Source organism: Cyprinodon tularosa, unplaced genomic scaffold (genome assembly GCF_016077235.1).
Source record: "Cyprinodon tularosa strain WSP-4 unplaced genomic scaffold, ASM1607723v1 ctg756, whole genome shotgun sequence".
Classification (NCBI taxonomy): domain Eukaryota; kingdom Metazoa; phylum Chordata; class Actinopteri; order Cyprinodontiformes; family Cyprinodontidae; genus Cyprinodon; species Cyprinodon tularosa.
This window is the reverse complement of record NW_024039514.1, coordinates 77,501-97,883: the sequence shown is the minus strand read 5'-3', so window position 1 is coordinate 97,883 and position 20,383 is coordinate 77,501. Positions and strand designations below refer to the sequence as shown.

General features: G+C 41.1%; 1 protein-coding gene across 1 annotated transcript in view; it reads right to left on the bottom strand.

Annotated features, from left to right (window-relative positions):
- Window positions 1-20,383, bottom strand: part of has3 (hyaluronan synthase 3) — a 26,538-nt gene continuing 6,155 nt past the window's right edge. Inside the window, exons 2-5 of the mRNA XM_038270222.1 lie at window positions 6,598-6,691; window positions 5,975-6,525; window positions 3,182-3,283; window positions 1-1,621 (exon numbers count right to left, since the gene is read on the bottom strand). Of these exons, the coding sequence (XP_038126150.1) occupies window positions 692-1,621; window positions 3,182-3,283; window positions 5,975-6,525; window positions 6,598-6,691 (1,677 nt within the window). The 3' untranslated portion in view covers window positions 1-691. The remainder of the gene's footprint in view (window positions 1,622-3,181; window positions 3,284-5,974; window positions 6,526-6,597; window positions 6,692-20,383) is intronic.

Sequence of the window (20,383 nt, the reverse complement as noted above, 5' to 3'; positions counted from 1 at the left end):
TGGTTCTGCACTCTCAATACCTATGTGACTGCTTGGTTCCATAGTAGTCTCCTTCAGATTGTTTGTGTTTCCAGAAGTTTGGAGGTGGATTCTGGAAATCTAAGCACCTATATTCTAAGATTCTTGTTTTTCCATCTTGGTTCTGGGTAGTTCTGTCAAAAGGAACAAGTAGAAAGTGATGGAGGAAGGAATACAGCAACTCATGACCACTATGTGGTGCCGAGATAAACTACCAGCGTCTCACCCAAAGCTTTTGTTCCTGCATCAAGTTGTTCAGAAAGTGAATCATAAGGCTGTTTTCTTTATTTCTCCCTTCTCTCTACTCTTTTTATTTTGTCTTCTTCATTCTTTCTTAAATCAGACTTGCAGAACCCTTAGATCAGAGCAGCTTAGTAGATTTCTTCTTTCCAGTTCTTTGAGGCATCCTCCTCTAATCTAAAACAGCTGACTAATCTTAACTCAGTTTTCTCATTTCAGATTAAATGTCTGTCACTAGCCGTCCCTGAAAGCCTACATAAATATCCATCTGAATGCTCTCTGACCTGAATAAAATTAGGGGAAAGCACCGTCTCTTGTAATTAAGACTGACGTCTTTGTAGCACCAGTGATGAAGATCCGAGCTCTTTGCTCTACCTTACCAGAGTCAGACCTTTATGTATCTGGGGACGGATGTCTATGTCATCGCTGTTGTTCAAGACTCTGCATATGGCAAGTGATACTGCTCCTCTCTCTTGTTGCATCGTTTAGCTACAATGGCCAAATAGAGGACCAGCAGAATGAGCCAGTAGCAGGCATACAGTACTGTCCCTGCTATCAACAAAGCCTTCTCTGTTTCGCTGAATGGCTCCTGGGTTTCACAGTAGACGGTATATGCCACCCCCCCGAGCAGCACCAGAGCCCAAACTGTGACCGGCACAGCACCAATGAGGTTGACCACGATCTTTCTGCGTCCAGAAGTTCCCCATCCAGCCTTGTTGATGGTTAGCAGAGCAAATATTTTGGCAGGGAGCAGGCTGGACATATAAAGCAGAGAGTAGAGAGACATGAAGATCATGACGAGACTTCCACGGAGAAAGCAGGCATAGGTGGCCTTCACCATCCCAACCAGCTGCACCGTCAGTAAGAAGAGCAGAATGTTCCAGAGGCGACCGCGGTAGAACAGGTGGATGACTGTTGCAACCAGAAAGAAGGGGAAGAATCCGGTGACCACAGACTCATAGGTCATCCACAGACTGTGCTTATGGAACCAGAGGGCATTGTAGAGCCATTCACGAAAGTAAGACTTGCTCCATCGGGTCTGCTGGTTGAGCCAGCGCAGATATTGTGTGGGTGTCTCCGTCTGACACTGCGACCGTGCTGTAAATTTGGTCTTGTAGCCAAAGCTGAGCACCCGGTTTGTCAGGTGGCGGTCGTCACCAAAGCTGCACTTGGAGCCCAAGAAGGTTTGATGGTACCAAGGTTCCAGGAAGCGTTGCAGCAAGGAGTTCCTGTACATCCCCAAAGGGCCACTAATGCACTGGACACAGCCGAAGTAGGACTGACAGGCTCGCTCGATGTTGAAGGCCATCCAGTAGCGTACGCTGCTCAGGAACGAGATCCACGAGTCGTACTTGTTGAGGATCTGAAGAACAACATGAGGGTGAGAAAGATGTTGGAGATTTAAATGTTAGTGGGACAACAATGATTCATTTTCACTTAAATTGAACCAGATTTCCAGGACTTGGGCTGTTTTCATTCAAGACTTGCCCAAACTCTAGAAACTGATTTTGCTTAAAATGCATTTTTGCTTCAGCTTTATAGGATCTTTATATCAAAGATGCTTCAATATTTCTTGAATACGTTGTTCGCAGTACATCCATTGTTAATCTATAAATACCTGGAAGGTAATTTGATATGCAAACCTTTTTTTTTCATTCAAAAATATGTAATCAATCCTAAAAGGAAGTTTAATGTTGCAGGAATTCATGAGCAGTTTTTGATTGTGTTGTTATACAGCAGTAGTCATTCAAAATTTCCCCACTTTCCTTGATGGACCCTTGGCTGGTCCCTTACAATTCCTTATTAAACATCAATCTTTGTACTAAAATGTTATTTCTGTCATGAATTGTGGACATTAAGATCTAAAGAGAAACCTTATCTCCCGGTCAGACTCTCAAAGTCGGCCTGGCGGAATTGTGTGAAATGTTCTGAAGAAATCAAAGAACATGATCCTCAAAGTGCTGTCTGCCTTGTCAAACTGACAGTGGGTTTGTTGAAGCAGGTGTGTGATGGCATCTTCAACTAAAACTCCACTGCGTTAAGCAAGAAATCTAGAATAGTATTCTAGAATACCTCCAGCAATTTCTGAATTGTTGCTGTCCAGGCTTCAGTCCGTCTTAGACAATGTCTCACATCCTCTACTGGTCCAGCAGATGAGCTCCTTCAGCAGAAGACTTACCCAGATGCACCACAGAGCGCCACAGGATTCATTCCTGCCTGTGTTCATCAATCTCTACAACGCCTCCCTCAAGTGATTCAGACACCCCCCCTCCGTAATTGACATTTATTCATTCTTTGCACTGTTTTTGCACAATGTCTCTACTACTTTATTTGGATCTATAGTTATACATATGCATATATATACATATAGAGAGAGATGTTTGTACATCGGGAGCGTGTAACAAAAGTAATTTCCCTCTGGGATTATTAAAGTATGTCTGAGTCTGAGTCAGAGATACCAAAGTCTTCTAATGGATGACCTTCTCCAGCCCAAATGGCTGATATATCTTAGCTGACTCAAGGGTGCCCTTCATCTGATCTGGGCTCTGAAGAGGAAGCTCCTTTTAGCCAAATGGATCCAGGATCTCATCCTCTCAGTGAAATCCAAATCTAATGGTCATAGATGAAGATGGGAACGTAGACTGACCACCTTTTATCTTCACCAACTGCTGGAACAGGCCCCTCGGTCGGCTGTCTTTAAATAGGAAATGCGTTGATATGGATCCCTAAACCATTTTAAATATGGATTCAAGCAACTCTGTTGTTATTTATTATATACTTGACTTCTGGACAACAGGGACCCGAAGTTTGAAGGTTTGCTAGATGGTTTTCCTCTACATTGAGAGGACTATGACCTCTGGCCGCTGCAGGAAACATAAACACAGTAAAACAGTCCCACACAACTCCTACAGCAGCACCCTACCTGTACGTCTCCCCCGACTCCTCCCACTGTTGGATCCTCCTCAAGGACCTTGAGCATTTCAATAGTGCACGCTGGGTCCAGGACAGTGTCAGAGTCACACACCTGTAACGAAAGACACAGGGTTGAGAAATCAGAGGGTTAAATTCAGGCTGCAGCTGCTGCAGGAGGGAGGTGGTTGACTATGCTTAATAATCTGCAGAAAAATGAGGAACTGCTGACAGACAACTTGATCGGATCATTGATGTGGAGAGAAGCTCTGACCTGAAGCAGAGTGCAGCAGCTGGTTGGCCCAACTGAAATCAGATTGTTTCTGTTCACTGAAGTCAATTAGTTATAGAAATGTTCATATTATTGTCTGTATATATTTGACCTGCCATGACAAAGGGATGTTTTTACAGTCTGATGTGACTATTTCATTATTAGGTTTATGACCTAACAAAAAAAGAAAAAAACGGTAATAGGTTAGAGCGGAGATTTGGGAAACAAAACTCAGGATTTCTGCAGCTCTATAGCTCAGCCATAATCTCCATCAGACACAGCAATCACTTTAAAGACAGAAACTCAACCAATCATTGATTTAACATCATTGCATTTTAGATTTAAATACCTTGTTTTCACAAAGTAGATTAAAATAATCTGAATCTTTTGGACTTCAGTCTGCTATTGGAGCTACTGGAGATGTCTCCATATATGCAGTTTATTCATCGTAAAGTCATTTTAAAATCTCTGTTCTCCAGATGGTCAACTCTCCTTTTCACCTACATATCTTCTCTTGACCAGAATAACAAATATGACAGAAAAAGATTATAGTTTTAATATAGTGACATTTTGTTTATATTCTAGTTTGTATTTCTGTCTGATGAAGGGTGTTTTAAAGTTGGGAATCTCCATAGCAACCAGAAGTTTTTTGTTTCACAGCTTATTTTGTTTTATATGAATCTATCATCAGTTTGAACATCATGAAATACTTTTTGAATAGCATGTTTTCTAGCTTTTGACCAAAGATATCGTCTTTTAAACATTATTCTTAACAGTAATTGTGAATTTACATTTTTTTTGACAAGTCAAGGGTGAGAGGATGCTTTCTCTGGGAGCAGGTGGTGCTAATAACGTCCATGTTTTTCCTGCACTTTAAAGAGTCACAGTATTGTTTATCTGATGTTTTTTTTTTCACATTTATACCCCAGACGCCTCACTCTGGTTGCATAAAAGCTTTTTCTGAAACTGTGGAGCTGTAGTATTATTTATATTTTTGTGTTTTATTCTTTGTATTTGCTCAGTTTGTTCGTAAATAAAACCTTTTGTGTTTATTTACAATATCTGCAGAGATACTGAGCATGTGCGGGAAGTTCAGTTCAGTTTATTTCTAAGGCGCCAATTCATAACACATGTCATTTCAAGGCACTTTACAGTTCACCAGATCATACAGTCAAATTGATTAAAAGTTTTCTATCTAAGGAAAACCAGTTGATTGCATCGACTCATTGACTCGAAGGCTATCCCTCACAATATGCTTGTAGCGACAGTAGAGAGGTAAGAAACCTCCAGCAGGACCAGACTCAGTGTGAGCGGCCATCTGCTGAGGCTGAGTAATGGGCTAGGGAGGTAAGGTAGAAAGCAATGGGCTAAGCCACTTAGCAGCTCCCTACAAAGTGTGGAAAAAATTAAGAACAAATATTGAGGATCTTTACTTCCTTGAGGGATCAGATTGAAAACTTTCAGTCTGATCGTTGAAGAAGGGATTAAGCTTTCAGATGGTAAATGTCCTGCTCTCATGGTTTCCTCTTACAGCTGCCAAAATACGAGTGCTTAAGATCAGATTCAATTTTGGGTTCATCTAGAATCCACTTGCAGGGAAAAAGTCATAATAAGGAGTTTAATCTGGGCTCATTCCAGTGAAAAGGTTTCCCCCTCAGACAGTTTTTATTTGTTTCATTAAAATAATTAAAGTCTTGATGCTTTATCCCTGTTTGCCTTTGGAAGGAATGGCAATGTTCTGACCGGGAGGTTCAATGGAGGATTGGCCAGAAACCTAGAATTGCTGTAGATCAGTTCATTCAATTAGTATCAGTTTATCTTCAACCAGGCAAGCAGGCATTTTAACGCAAGCCACTGTAGGATGATCAGCTCTGGTGTCTCCATCAGCTTTCTGATTGTTCCTTGGCACTGCCAGCAGATGGCGCCATATCTGTGTATGTCAGCTCATTGCACCCAGAGCTGGAATATTATGTATTTATAAAGGACCATTTAAACATTATCAGGTAGGGTGTTTGTCGTATATAACTTTATTTTTTTTTACCAGGATCAGGTGTTTTTGGTCTGTTTAGCGCAAACATAAAACCTGGCTATGAACCTTGAGGTTCCTAGATTTGCATGTTTTGGCCCTTTAGGCCCAACAGTTTATTACTTCTGTGAGTATAGCTGCAGGTTAAGCAGGGATTTCTTATCCAGAAAATAGAAAATCACACTCTAAAGACTTCTGATGAGCATGTCTGAGGAAGAGGAGGTAGCAGATACTGGAGGCTGGCAGTAGTCCTGACCGGTTATTTAGACAGAGTTTGTAAATCAGATAAAAATAACCGGAAGCTTCACTTAAGCAGACATTTTGAAAGAATTTCAAAAAGCACATGGATTACAAACAGAACATGAAGAAATGGAAGCAACTCAGGGGCGGAGTTAGGAAATTTGGGGCCCTGGGCAAAAATATTAAGAGTGCTCTGATGGCCTTTTAGCAATGGAGTTTTATCAAAAACATAATTAATGTGCACAAATAAAATAAGGAGCGACTCTTACCTGAACATAGTCCACACTGTCCCCCAGAGCTTTGAATGCCGTGTACATCACCTCTCTTTTCCCTCCCCACTTCTGCATGACGCAGGAGTAGCGGCGCCCCCTGACCAGCCGAGAAACCTGGGCCGCCTCTTCCATGTGCACCACACTCCTCCTCCCGCCCCCCACTCCTCCTGCTTTTACACCATCGCTGTGAAAGTTCCCTTTCCACACCATGCTGCCAGCCTGGTCAGCCCCACCCATCACCTCCTGGAAAATGTCCATCATGTAGCGGTCCTCTGGTCGGTTCCCGTCCACCACAAGCACCACCTTCAGGCCTGGGAAAGAGATCCGCCTGACACTCCGCAGACATTTCCTCAGGTAGTCCGGGTCTTCCTGATACGCTGCAATGCAGAGGGCCACGGAGCGACGGAGGTGCTGAGGCCGGGCCGGGGTCCTCATTCGCCGATGCTCCAGGAAGGCAAATAGGCTCTGGAGTAAGAGGTGGAGGGAGAGGAAGGCACCGTAGAGGCCAAAGGAGAGGTGGTGCTGCTCGGTGTGGATGAACTGGTAACCTTCACAGTAGAAACCAAACATGAGCATCACATGTTCTTCTTATTGCATTGCAGTGAGTGAGAGAGGACAACCTGTGATGTAGGCCAGTAGGATGGTGAAAAGGACCACCGCAGCAAACAGGGTGGTGACCACAATGTTCAGCGCATTTCTGCAGCGAGAGGGCATCTGTTGAGGTCAAAGGTGGATGGAGCCCGAACAGGAGTCCAAGCAAATCACGAACCGTGGGAGAAACAAGTGCAAAGGTTTGAAAACACAAACTAGACAGGTTTAAACAGTTTTTTTCACGAAGGCTTTGACCAAAAAGGAACCCATCTCTGCTCAAATATGGCCACCAACTCCAAACCTTTAGCTTCAGCTTGTTTCTGCTGATCAGAGCATTGATTCTGTTTGAAGGCCTCCATCACAGCAAGAATCTTGGTGTCTGCTACCCTAAAGCTGTGGTGCAACACAGCACCACGCCAAGACGGAAAGATATCAGCAGCTGCCAGCTCTTATCATTCAGTCTGAGAAAATCTGAAATTCCTCTAGAATCAACAGATCATCGGAAGGAAAACATTCAACACAACCGTTGATCGGCTGAAAATCTACCATTAAATAACCCTTAATCTGCAGTTAATCTACCATTAATTTACCATTAACCTGCCATTAATCTACCATTAATTTACCATTAACCTGCCATTAATCTACCATTAATTTACCATTAAACTGCCAATAATCTACCATTAACTTGCTGTTAATTCACCATTAATTTACAGTTAATCTGCCATTAATCTCCATTTATTTACTTTTAACCTGCCATTATTTACCATTAATCCAACATTTATTTTATTTTTGATATTAATCTGCCATTGAATTATCATTAATCTGCAGTTAATCCAGCCTTAACGTATCGTTAACCTGCCATTAATCCACCATTAAATAACAGTTAAACTACCATTAAATTACCTTAATCTGCAATTATCCAACATTAATTAGCTGTTAATGTGAATTTAGTCCACCATTAAATTTCCATTAATCCACTATTTATTTACAGTTAAGCTGCAGTTCATTTACCATTAATTAACTGTTAACCTGACATTAATTAACCATTAACATTACATTACATTACTGCAACAAAATTACCACAAATCTTTAGTTAATCCACCATTAGTTTAGTGTTACTTTACCAATAATCTGTTGTGAAACTACTGTTAAATTACAGCTAGCTGCCATTAATCCGCCAATAAATTACCATTATCTGACGTTTATCTATGATTACATTTCCGTTAATCCACCACCATTATTCTGCTGTAAATCTACAATTAAATTACCTTTCATCTACAGTTAATCCACCATTAATTTACTGTTAATCCACCATTAATTGTCATTTAGTGTTAATCTGCCATTAATCTACCATTAAATTACTGTTAATCTGCCATTTATTTACTATCAATTCACCGTTGAAGTGACGTCAATTCACCATTAAATTTCCATTATTCCACCATTAATCTAGTTAATTGGCCGTTAATCTACCATTAATTTACTGTTAGCCTGACATTAATCCACCATTAACATTAAATTACTATTGATCTGCAATTATATTAACATTAATCTGCATTTAATCTAATAAAAACAAATTAAATTACTGTTATTCTGCAGTTAATCCACCATTAATTAACCGTGAATCCACCAATAATTTAGTGTTACTTAACCATTAATCTGCCATTAATCTACCTTTAAATTACAGGTAAATTGTCACTAATCTACCATTAATTTACTGTTAACCTCACATTAATCAACCATTAACATTAAATTACTGTTAATCCGCAAGTAAATTACCATTAATCTGTAGTTAATCAACAATTAAATCACTATTAATCTGGAGTTAATCCACCATTAAATAACCGTTAATCCACCATTAGTTTAGAGTTAATTTAGCATTAATCTGCTGTGAATCTACCGTTAAATTACATTTATCTGCCATTATTTCAATTCAATCCAGTTTATTTCTATAGCACCAATTCACACGTCATCTCAAGGCAATTTACAGTTCACCGGATCATACAGTCAAATTGATTCAAAGTTTTCTATCTAAGGAAAACCAGCTGATTGCATCGACTCATTGGCTCAAAGGAAATCCCTCACACTAAGCATGCTTGTAGCGACAGTGGAGAGGAAAAACTCCCTTTTAACAGGAAGAAACCTCCTGCAGAACCAGGCTCAGTGTGAGCGGCCATCTGCTGAGGCCGACTGGGGTTCAAGGAGACAGAAGCAGAGATACAAAAAGCAGCTGTAAAAGGCGTCCCCGTCCAGGAAACACACAGCCAGGCAGACGAGCTCCAAGCCAGCTCCCATGCCAGAGGACGAAGAGAGCACATCCAGCCAGTTAAAGTCAAAGAAACAGGACCACACTGGAAAACAGGCCGATCTACAGCATCTATAAACCAAGGTGTTGATGGCAGCAGCACAGCTGATGTTTCTCTCCAGGATGGAGTCACAGTCAAACAGGAACAGACCAGATGAAGCTACTATGAGAAAAAGCCGAGAGAGCACAACGTTAGAGATAGAACTAACAGATTCTGCAGAGTAGAAAAATAGAGATAGAATGAAAAAGGGATCCCTATGTCCTCCAGCAGTCTAATCATATAGCAGCATAACTATAGAGATAGCTGTGCCACTCAATACATTTTAAGCCTACCGTTAAAAGTAGACAGGGTGTTTGCCTCAGGGACAAACCACCAATAAATTGCCATTACCTGCCGTTAATCTACCATTACTTTACTGTTAACCTGGCATTAAATTACCAATAATCTGCAATTAATCTGCAATTAAATCACTGTTAAACTGCAGTTAATCCACCATTTATTAACTGTTAATTCACCATTAATTTAGAGTTACTTTACCATTAATCTGCCGGCATTCTACCGTTAAATTACAGTTAATCTGCCATTGATCCCCCATAAATTACCATTATCTGCAGTTTATCTATGATTAAATCCACCATTGCTAATCCACCAGTAATTTAGTGTTAATCAGCTGTTAATCTGCCATTAAGTTACTGTTAATCGACAGCTAAAGTACAGTTACTCTGTTGTTAATCTACCATTAAATGACCGTTAATTTGTTGCTGATCTACCATTACATTTCCGTTAATCCACCATTAATTATCCATTAATCATGTAAATCTACAATTAAATTACTCTTAATTTGCTGTTAATCTACCATTAAATTACAGTTCATTTGTCATTAATATATAATTAAATTACTGTTAAAATGCCGTTAATTTACCATTGAATTGCCTTAATCTGCCATTATTTTGCCAATAATCTACCTTTAATCTACAATGAAATAACCCTTAATCTGCAGTTATTTCACCATTAATTTACTGTTAATCTGCTGTTAATATACCGTTAGATTGCATTTAATTAATCAGTAATCTAGCATTACATTACTGTTAATCTGCCATTAATCTACCATTAATCTGCCACAATCTGACGTAATCTGCTGTAATCTCCTGTTACTCAGTAATCTGCCATTATTTTGCCATTAATCTACCTTTATTCTGCTCTTAATCTGGCACTAATCTATCTTTATATTATTGTTACTCTGCCCCCACCAACTGACTCCTCAGCGACTAATGTGCTGATTAGTTAAGAGCCTTAAAACAAATATAATGTTATGTTTAATAATTTCACAGTAAACATGTATAGATCTCAGCAGGAAGTAGCCACATTGCCTGATTATCAACACTGCACAATTTGCAGGAATATATAGTCTCTCAGGGAAGTTTAGTCACATTGGATTCAGTCTCAACAACTGGCCATAGGGGGAAGTTAGATATGACATAAAGACGTCTACACAGGGATTGCTGAAGAGTCAATGTGTCGAAGCAATCGGCTGGCTTTGCTTTGATAGAAAACTTTGTCTCTATAAAGTGACCTAAGATGACATGATGTAAATTCAATTGCATTCAACCATGAAAAATGATATCGAAATATTTTATAAAGGTTGAAAATTGGTGTTGGTTTAGAGCTAAGGACGGTATTTAATTTAATTAAATTCAGTTGATGTATATCGCTACAATTCATAAAACATGTCATCTCAAAGCACTTTACAGTTCACCAGATTATAGAGTCAAATTGATTCAAAGTTTTCTATCTCCTTCAAGCTATTTAAATTTTCACATCCCCAGAAGTTCTGGGCGAGGAGGAGGAGTAGCAACAATCTTCCAGTCTGACTTACTGATTACTCCCAAAACAATTAATACCTACAACTCTTTTGAACATTTAACCCTTAATTTCCCTGATCCAAATTTCAAGGCAAGAAAACCTCTTCTTTTTGTAACTTTGTATCGTCCACCAGGTCCTTACTCTGAATTTTTAGATGAGTTTTCAGAGTTCCTTTCTGATTTGGTATTAAATACTGACAGGGTCATCATAGTGGGAGATTTTAACATCCATGCTGACATTGAAGGCGATAGCTTAAGAGCAGCCTTTAATGCTATCTTAGACACTATTGGCTTTGTTCAAAATGTGAATAGTCCCACGCATTCTCATCTTCATACTTTGGATCTTGTGCTGACATACGGCATAGAATGTGAAGAAATAACAGTATTTCCTCACAACCCTGTCCTCTCTGACCACTTTCCAATAACCTTCAGGATTACTTTAACAGAGTTCTCCTCCCCCAAAAGAAGGTTCAATTTTAGTAGATCTTTATCAGATAGTGCAGTTATAAATTTTAAAGAATCTGCTTCACTTTCTCTCTCATCTGTGTCACTGAGCAGTGCTGCAGAGTGCAAAAGCTTAGCTTATTCCCCTTCACAGGTTGATGATTTTGTTGAGGGGGTTGCTAGTTCTCTGCGTATTGCCTTAGACAACGCAGCTCCTTTGAAAATGAAAACCGTTAAAAATAGAAAGCTTGCTCCTTGGTTTAATGCAGAGCTGCGTACTTTGAAGCAAAATGCTAGGAAACTGGAGAGAAAATATCGCTCCACAGGCCTGCGAGAGTCCTTCCTAGTCTGGAAAAATGGTTTACTGCTGTATAAGAGGACTCTTTGTAAAGCAAGAGCAGCATACTTCTCCTCATTAATAGAGGAGAATAAGAATAATCCTAGATTTCTTTTTAATACAGTTGCCAAACTCACCCAGAGCCATAGCTCTGTTGAACCGTCCATTCCACCTGCTCTTAGCAGCAATGATTTTATGGGATTCTTTATAAATAAGATTGATCTTATTAAAAATAAGATCATAAGCACTCCTCTATCCGCGATTGTACCTGAGGTAGTCATGGAATCTGAACCGGGTTTAGACTGCTTTGATCCAGTTGAACTCTCTGAATTAGCAAAATTATTGTCTTCATCTAAGCCTTCAACTTGTATGTTAGATCCAGTTCCAACCAGGTTATTTAAGGAGGTATTCCCTTTGATCTCCTCCTCCATTTTAGATGTGATTAATCTATCTCTGTTACAGGGATATGTACCTAAAGCTTTTAAGGTTGCTGTAATTAAACCTCTGCTTAAGAAACCGTCTCTTGACCCAGATGACTTGGTCAATTATAGACCTATATCCAATCTTCCTTTCTTATCCAAAATTCTTGAGAAAGTAGTTGCCAAACAAGTTTGCGATCACTTCCACCATAATGAACTTTTTGAAGAGTTTCAGTCTGGCTTTAGAGCTCATCATAGCACTGAAACAGCTCTGGTGAAAGTCACTAATGATATTCTCATGGCCTCAGATAATGGACTTGTATCTGTGCTCGTCCTGTTGGATCTTAGTGCTGCATTTGATACAGTTGACCATAATATTCTTTTAGAAAGACTTGAATATTTTGTTGGAATTAAAGGAACAGCACTAGACTGGTTTAAATCTTATCTATCTGATCGAATTCAGTTTGTTCATGTTAATGATAGATCTTCAACACGCTCAAAGGTTACCTGTGGAGTACCACAGGGATCAGTGCTAGGACCAATTCTCTTTACTTTATACATGCTCCCAATTGGTAGAGTTATTAGACAGCATGGGATTAATTTCCACTGTTATGCTGATGATACCCAGCTATATCTGTCTATAAATCCAGATGAAGCTAACCCATTACATAGATTACAGGCATGTCTTGAAGACATAAAAACCTGGATGACTCTTAACTTTCTGCTCCTGAATGCAGACAAAACAGAAGTTATAGTCTTTGGACCAGAGTCTCTGAAAAAGAAACTGATTAGCCAGTCACTTCATTTGGATGGGATTAAACTGATTTCAGATAATAAAGTAAAAAATCTTGGTGTTATTTTTGATCAGGACCTGTCATTTAAATCCCACATCAAAGAGGTTTCTAGAATTTCCTTCTTTCATCTGAGGAACATTACAAAAATTAGAAATATCCTGTCCAGGGGTGATGCTGAGAAACTAGTCCATGCATTTGTTACTTCAAGGCTGGACTATTGTAATTCTTTACTATCAGGAAGTCCACAAACTGTAGTTAAAAGCCTTCAGCTGATCCAAAATGCTGCAGCCAGAGTTCTAATGAAAATTAAAAAGAGAGATCATATCTCGCCTATCCTGGCTTCTCTTCATTGGCTTCCTGTTAAATCAAGAATAGAATTTAAAATCCTCCTTCTCACATATAAAGCATTAAATGACCAAGCTCCATCTTATATCAGAGATCTGATTGTTCCTTATGTTCCTAACAGAGCACTTCGCTCTCAATCTGCAGGTTTACTAGTGGTTCCTAGAATTTCTAAAAGTAGAATGGGAGGCAGATCTTTTAGTTATCAGGCTCCTCTCCTGTGGAACCAACTACCAGTTTTAGTCCGTGAGGCAGACACCCTGTCTACTTTTAAGGCTAGGCTTAAAACTTTCCTTTTTGATAAAGCTTATAGTTAGGGTGGCTCAGGTTATCCTGAGCTATCTCTATAGTTATGCTGCTATAGGCTTAGACTTTTGGAGGACATAGGGACCCCCATTTCATCATTCTGCTTCATTCTCTCTCTGTTCTCCTATTCTGCAGAATCTGTTAGTTCAATCTCTAACCTTCTGCTCTCTCTGCTTTTCCTCAGAGTAGCTTTGCCTCGTCTGTTCCTGTTTGGCTGTGACGTCATCCTGGAAAGAAACATCAGCTGTGCTGCTTCCATCAACACCCTTGTTTATAGATGTTGGAGATCGGCCGGTTTTCCAGTGTGGTCCTGTTTCTCTGACCGTGACTGAGTGGATGTGCTCTCTTCGTCCTCTGGCATGGGAGCTGCCTTGGAGCTCGTCTGCCTGGCTGTGTGTTTCCTGGACGGGGCCGCCTTTTACAGCTGCTTTTTGTATCTCTGCTTCTGTCTCCTTGAACCCCAGTCGGCCTCGGCAGATGGCCGCTCACACTGAGCCTGGTTCTGCTGGAGGTTTCTTCCTGTTAAAAGGGAGTTTTTCCTCTCCACTGTCGCTACAAGCATGCTTAGTGTGGGGGATTGTATTTGAGTCAATGAGTCAATGCAATCAACTGGTTTTCCTTAGATAGAAAACTTTGTATCAATTTGACTGTATGATCTGGTTGAACTGTAAAGTGCCTTGAGATGACATGTGTTGTGAATTTGGCGCTATATAAATAAACTGAATTGAAACTGAATTGAATTGAAATTGAAAACCAGTTGATTGCATCGACTCATTGACTTAAAGGAAATCCCTTGAAAAAAGAAAAAGAATGGCTGAGAAGGGGAAGACTAAGGCATCTCAACCTTATTTTTTAAAGTTGCATTCTGTAGCCACAGGACCTGGAAACCAGAATCCCCACAGATGATGTTGACCAGCACACTGTCTGATCTCTGAGTGGACTCATTTATGCTTGACTTTTTCCATACATTTCTGACAGTAGATACATTTAAAAAGATCTGAAACCAAAACTTTTATTGACAATAAAGCATTTTCTTTACCCTCAAATGCTGAAAAGTCATTTTCATTTCTTTGAAACTGATCAAAAGCCACAGTTGCTCTTTCCTGTAAAATCCAGATAATTTCGAGGTATTTCTCATCCTTTCCATTTTAAAGACGTGTGAGGAACATGGATATGATCGTCCAACAGGTTGGTATGAACAGAGAAGCTGGTCTCTTTTAAACCTACAATCATTTCCATGAACCTCCAGCAGCTGTAGGCCCACTCAGAGCTCCAACTCCTCCCAGTCTGCCCCTCTCTGGGTTAATGGCTACAATTAAAGGCTGAGCACCCAACCCACTGAACACAGCACAATTCTGCCCTTTCATTCATGAAAATACCTCCAGCCCCACCTGGCCGCTCTCACAGCACAGACAGACTGATGTTCATCACATGCATTCAGCTCCAGGACAGAAATCATCTGGTCTGATGGGTCGTAATGAATGTCGCTGGCAGGTTGTACCTGTGCTGGATTCTGAATGAGAACTGAGGTTCTTGACAAAAAAGGAAGAGTTTTATCAACAGAATCTTTGTTCATTTTTGTTGTCATGTGTCATCATCCGCATTTAGAGGCAGATTAACCAATAATCAGAGCTTTGCAGTAACCCAGGTCTCTGCAAATCATCGTCTCTTATTTCAGCATGTTTTAACATTACTTCTAGAGAAGCTTTTTGTTTGGCTTTTGCTTAATCTCTCCAACCAAATGTGAATCTAGATAACTTTATTCTCTCTCTCTCTCTGTTTCTTCAGAATCATTTAAACCTGATATTTATAAAAGATTGAAATACAACCTTGTCCATTATTGAACAACACAGAACAGCACCGTGGAGGGCATAGGGGTCCATATGGTCGATCACGGAACATTTCCTCGGATATGTTCCATGATCTGGTGGCTCTAGCGTGCTGGTGTACTTATCCATTCGTAACATGATATATATGATATACGATAATATGCCACCCAAGATGGCGGACCGGTAGCTGGCCAGTGACGTCACTGAAAACCCCCTATTGCAGGAGCACCGACCCGCACCCACAGGCTCAGAAGTCTCGCAAGAGTCAGTCTTGCTTTACGGCGAGAACTGCTACACGCCCCCAGTTTAAAGCATTCTCGTTGCTAGCACAGTGGCGATCTTTGTGCAGTTATGCTACGTTCACATCGGACGCAGCAAAATCGCGTCTGCTGCTTCATTTTTGCTGCTTGTACCAGTTAGTTCTGACGCGCGGCTGAAGCAGCTTTGCTGCTCTGTCTGCGCGGTGCAAAAGTGTGTCTGACGCGCTTTGGGCGGAGCTTCACTATCCTTTCTCTGCCTTGCAGCTATATTTGCTGTGATCAGTGGGAATAAAGTAGTTTTAATATGTGTTTAAGTGAGAAAATACACCTGAAAACGTAATCAGTGCCGTCAGTTCATTCAGATTATTATCCTGCCTTCAATATTTTTTCTGTCGGAGCCGCTCAGACCCCCACATACCAGCGCTGCGCCGAAAGTAGGGATCCCTTCATCAGCAGCCTCTGGCCGGGTCGCCTCCTCGCGGTCCATACGGACCAGAACCTCCCGCCATAAAAACAGCTTCTTCCCCTCTGCCATAAGACTCATGAACACTATATGTCAGACTCCATAACCTGCCCATGCCATTCACACTGCTGTATTGCACACTGCTCTCTTTGCACTACCTTGTACATTTTACTTTTTATATATTTTTTTTTATTTATCCATATTTTTATCCTAAGTGTATATATTAGTATATTTTTTGCATGCCTTATACCCCCAGTGTTTTTAGAGATTTTTATAATTTTATTTACTATTTCATATATGTTTCATGTTGCACGATTGTACCATAAAAAATTCCTAGTTGTGAACTCCTTCACTAACAATGGCAATAAACCCGATTCTGATTCTGATTCTGATTCTGTAGGTTTGTTCTGGTTTACTAAAATTATTTCTAATGAATAAATCTCAGAGGAGAGACTTGATGATTTTTTTTATATATTTAGAGGCATAAGCGTGTGATTGATTATCATCCATCCATCTTCCTCCGTTTATCCGGGGTCGGGTCATGGGGGCAGCAGCCTAAGAAGGGAGGCCCAGATTCCCTCTCCCCAGCCGCTTCTTCTAGCTCTTCAGGAGGAACCCCAAGGCTTTCCCAGGCCAGCCGAGAAACATAGTCTCTCCAGCGTGTCCTGGGTCTTCCCCGGGGCCTCCCCCCGATGGGACGTGCCCGGAACACCTAACCAGGGAGGAGTCCAGGAGGCATCCTAACCAGATGCCCGAGCCACCTCAACTGGCTCCTCTCGACGTGGAGGAGCAGCGGCTCTACTCCAAGTCCCTCCCGGATGACCGAGCTTCTCACCCTATCTCTAAGGGAGAGCCCAGACACCCTACGGAGGAAACCCATTTCGGCCGCTTGTATCCGCGATCTTGTTCTTTTGGTCATGACCCAAAGCTCATGACCATAGATGAGGGTAGGAACGTAGATCGACCGGTAAATCAAGAGCTTCACTTTTTGACTCAGCTCTCTCTTCACCACGACGGACCGGTACAGCGCCAATCCGCCTGTCGATCTCCCGCTCCCTTCTTCCCTCATTCGTGAACAAGATCCCGAGATACTTAAACTCCTCCACCTGGGGCAGGACACCCCCCCTGACCCGGAGAAGGCACTCTACCCTTTTCCGGCTCAAGACCATGGCCTCGGATTTGGAGGAAATGATCCCAATCCCTGCCGCTTCACACTCAGCTGCGAACCGATCCAGCGAGAGCTGCAGATCACGACCTGATGAAGCCAATAGGACCACATCATCTGCAAAAAGCAGAGACGCAATCCTAAGGCCACCAAAATGGATCCCCTCAACACCTTGGCTGCGCCTAGAAATTATGCCAATGAAGGTAATGAACAGAATCAGTGACAAAGGGCAGCCCTGGCGGAGTCCAACTCTCACCGGAAACGAGCCCGACTTACTGCCGGCAATGCGGACCAGACTCTGACACCGGTCATACAGGGACCTGACAGCCCGTATCAAAGGGCCCGGCACCCCGTACTCCTGGAGAACCCCCCACAGGGCTCCCCGAGGGACACTGTCGAACGCCTTCTCCAAGTCCACAAAGCACATGTAGACTGGTTTGGCGAACTCCCATGCACCCTCCAGGACCCTGCTGAGGGTGTAGAGCTGGTCCGTATGATTGATTCAATAATCTGAAATAAACAGAGATATGGCTGGGTTTATGTTCTAAAAAAAGGCAACATTAGCTGCTTAGATGACTTCAGTGATGGATTTGGGCAGAGGTGAAGCTTAGAACGCCTCAAGTAAGGAGGGGGGAGCATTATCTTGTTTTGCTGCAGGAGTGAGTGGTGCAAATCTAAAAAATGGATGTATAGCATCATTTAACAGAGCCATGGCGTCACCCAAACCTCCATATGAGCTAAAGATGGCGTTGGTGTCTTGGAGAGTGTGGAAGTCATCCTGATTAGTGAAATTAGTGTTCAGAGCTAAAGAGGTGTAAGAGCAAAGCATCCAACAAACTACCCTCTGTTCTATTGGTTCTGTTGGGAGGAATGGACCAGATTTCCAGGAAACCATAATGAGATTCATTCAAAAGGGAAACCAAGACGGTCATGAAAGGCTGATTCTTCTATGTCCTGGAGAAACGAACATTAACTTCTGAACTTGAAGTTAAAACAATCCCTTCAACTCATTCGTTTTTTAATCCGAAGTGACGTAAAACCGAGAAAAAACCCCTCAGTGGCCTAATTTCTGTACCAGTCAACCACTGATCTACTTTACAGCATCAGTTTGTCCAACAATGAAGAAGAAAAGTGATTGAATAAATATTGGTTGCTTAAATATTGGTTTAGAAATAGAATAGAATAAAAAATCCCTTTATTGTCCCACAATGGGGAAATTGTGTTGTTACAGCTGAAGCGAATGGTTAAAAAAAAGCAGTTGCTGGGGAAAAAGGTTGATAAATTCTACTGGAAGCTGTGGATTGATTCTACCTTGGCCCCATTGTGGCTTTACCTTTCTATCCAAAATATGTGTTGTCCTGAGCTATTTTCTGCATTTTTGCTGCTATAGACTTAGACCGCTGGAAGACATAGGGACCCCTCTTAATCATTCTATTTCATTCTATCTCTATTCTCCTGTTTTGCAATAGTTGTTAGTTAGTAGCTTCATGTGGTCTGTTCCTGTTTTGTCTGTAACACCATCCTGGAGAGAAATATCAGCCGTGCTGTTGCCATCAACACCTTCCATTACAAATTTTGGAGCTTGGCCTTTTTTCGGTGTAGTCCTGTTTCTCTAACTGTATGTGCACTCTTTCATGGGGGCTGGCTCTGAGCTCGTCTGCGTGGCTGTGTGTTTCCTGGATGGGGCCTCCTTTGAAGCTGATTGACAGTTACCTTTTATATCTTTGCTTCTCTTCCTCACACTTACCCTGGTTAAGCTGGAGGTTACTTCCTTGTCAAAGGGAGTTTTCCTCTGCACTGTCGCTACAAAAATGCATCTGAGGAATTGCTGTAGAGTCAATGAGTCGATTGCAAACAAATGATTTTCCTTTGATAGAAAGCTGAACTAATCTTTATGATTTGGTTGAATTGTCTCTGTAAAGTTAAACGCTGAGATCCAAACCAGGCTGACTTTCAAGCTGCTTCTTTCAAAAATCACGTTTGGAAAACGTTTCAGTCTGTTTTCAACTGGTTTCCAGTGGTTCTAATTCCTTTTTCTAAAACTGTGGGACGATCAGCAAACCAAATGAGTGCGTGCCTGAGGTAATAAAGGTTAAATAAATTAATGTTAAATATCTGCAAAGCAAACTTTCATTTAAGATGAATGAAATTTACCAGTTCACATCTTAATTGCAATCCACTGGTTTTAAATATGTCTTGTTCTTTTCTACACTAGAGAGAACATGTTCTACAGGGATTTCTATTTGGTCCACTTCCTCTTTCAGAGAAAAAGAAGAAAAGGGCTTCAGCAAACTTTGAGAAACAGAATTTACAAAAACCCCAAAAGATGGAAAAATAAAAAAAATACTGAAAGAAAACAGTTTAGTGGAAGCAAACAGAGCATCACCTTGTTAATAGATGGAGCTACAGCAGAAAATCAAAACTTCCACTTTTTTGGTGGAAATTTTGACAAGAAGCAGTTCTCTATCCCAAATCCAGGTGAGAGTTGCTGCCAAGATTATGACTTTCACAGATAGGTCATCAAAGATTGAAATCTTCAATTATGCTGGTAGGTTAGGTAATCCAGATCACATTCCAGACCCTGGAGATGCTGCAAGAGGATTAATACTCTAAGAAGGCATGCTTGGAGCTCAGGTGGAGGAGGTGCTTCTGTGCTTCACAGAGCTGAAGGAGGAGGGAGAAACACCTGGAAGAAGGTTGGGAGGAGCAAAGGTGGGGAGGATTACTTCCCTGCAGGAACAACGTCAGCCAGTAGGGAGGAGAAGTGATGGAGCTATAATCAGTTCCAGTATGGAGGGAGTCCATCCATCCATCCATCCATCATCCATCCATCCATCATCCATCCATCCATCCATCCATCCATCCATCCATTCATTCATCCATAGTTAATTCATCCATCCATCATCCATCATTCATTCATTCATTCATCCATCCATCCATCCATCCATCCATCCATCGTTAATTCATCCATCCATCCATCCATCCATAGTTAATTCATCCATCCATTCATTCATTCATTCATTCATTCATTCATTCATTCATTCATTCATTCATCCATCCATCCATCCATCCATCCATCCATTCATTCATTCATTCATTCATTCATTCATTCATTCATCCATAGTTAATTCATCCATCCATCCATCCATCCATCCATCCATCCATTCATTCATTCATTCATTCATTCATTCATTCATTCATTCATTCATTCATCCATCCATCCATCCATAGTTAATCCATCCATCCATCCATCCATCCATCCACCCATCCATCCATCCATCCATCCATCCA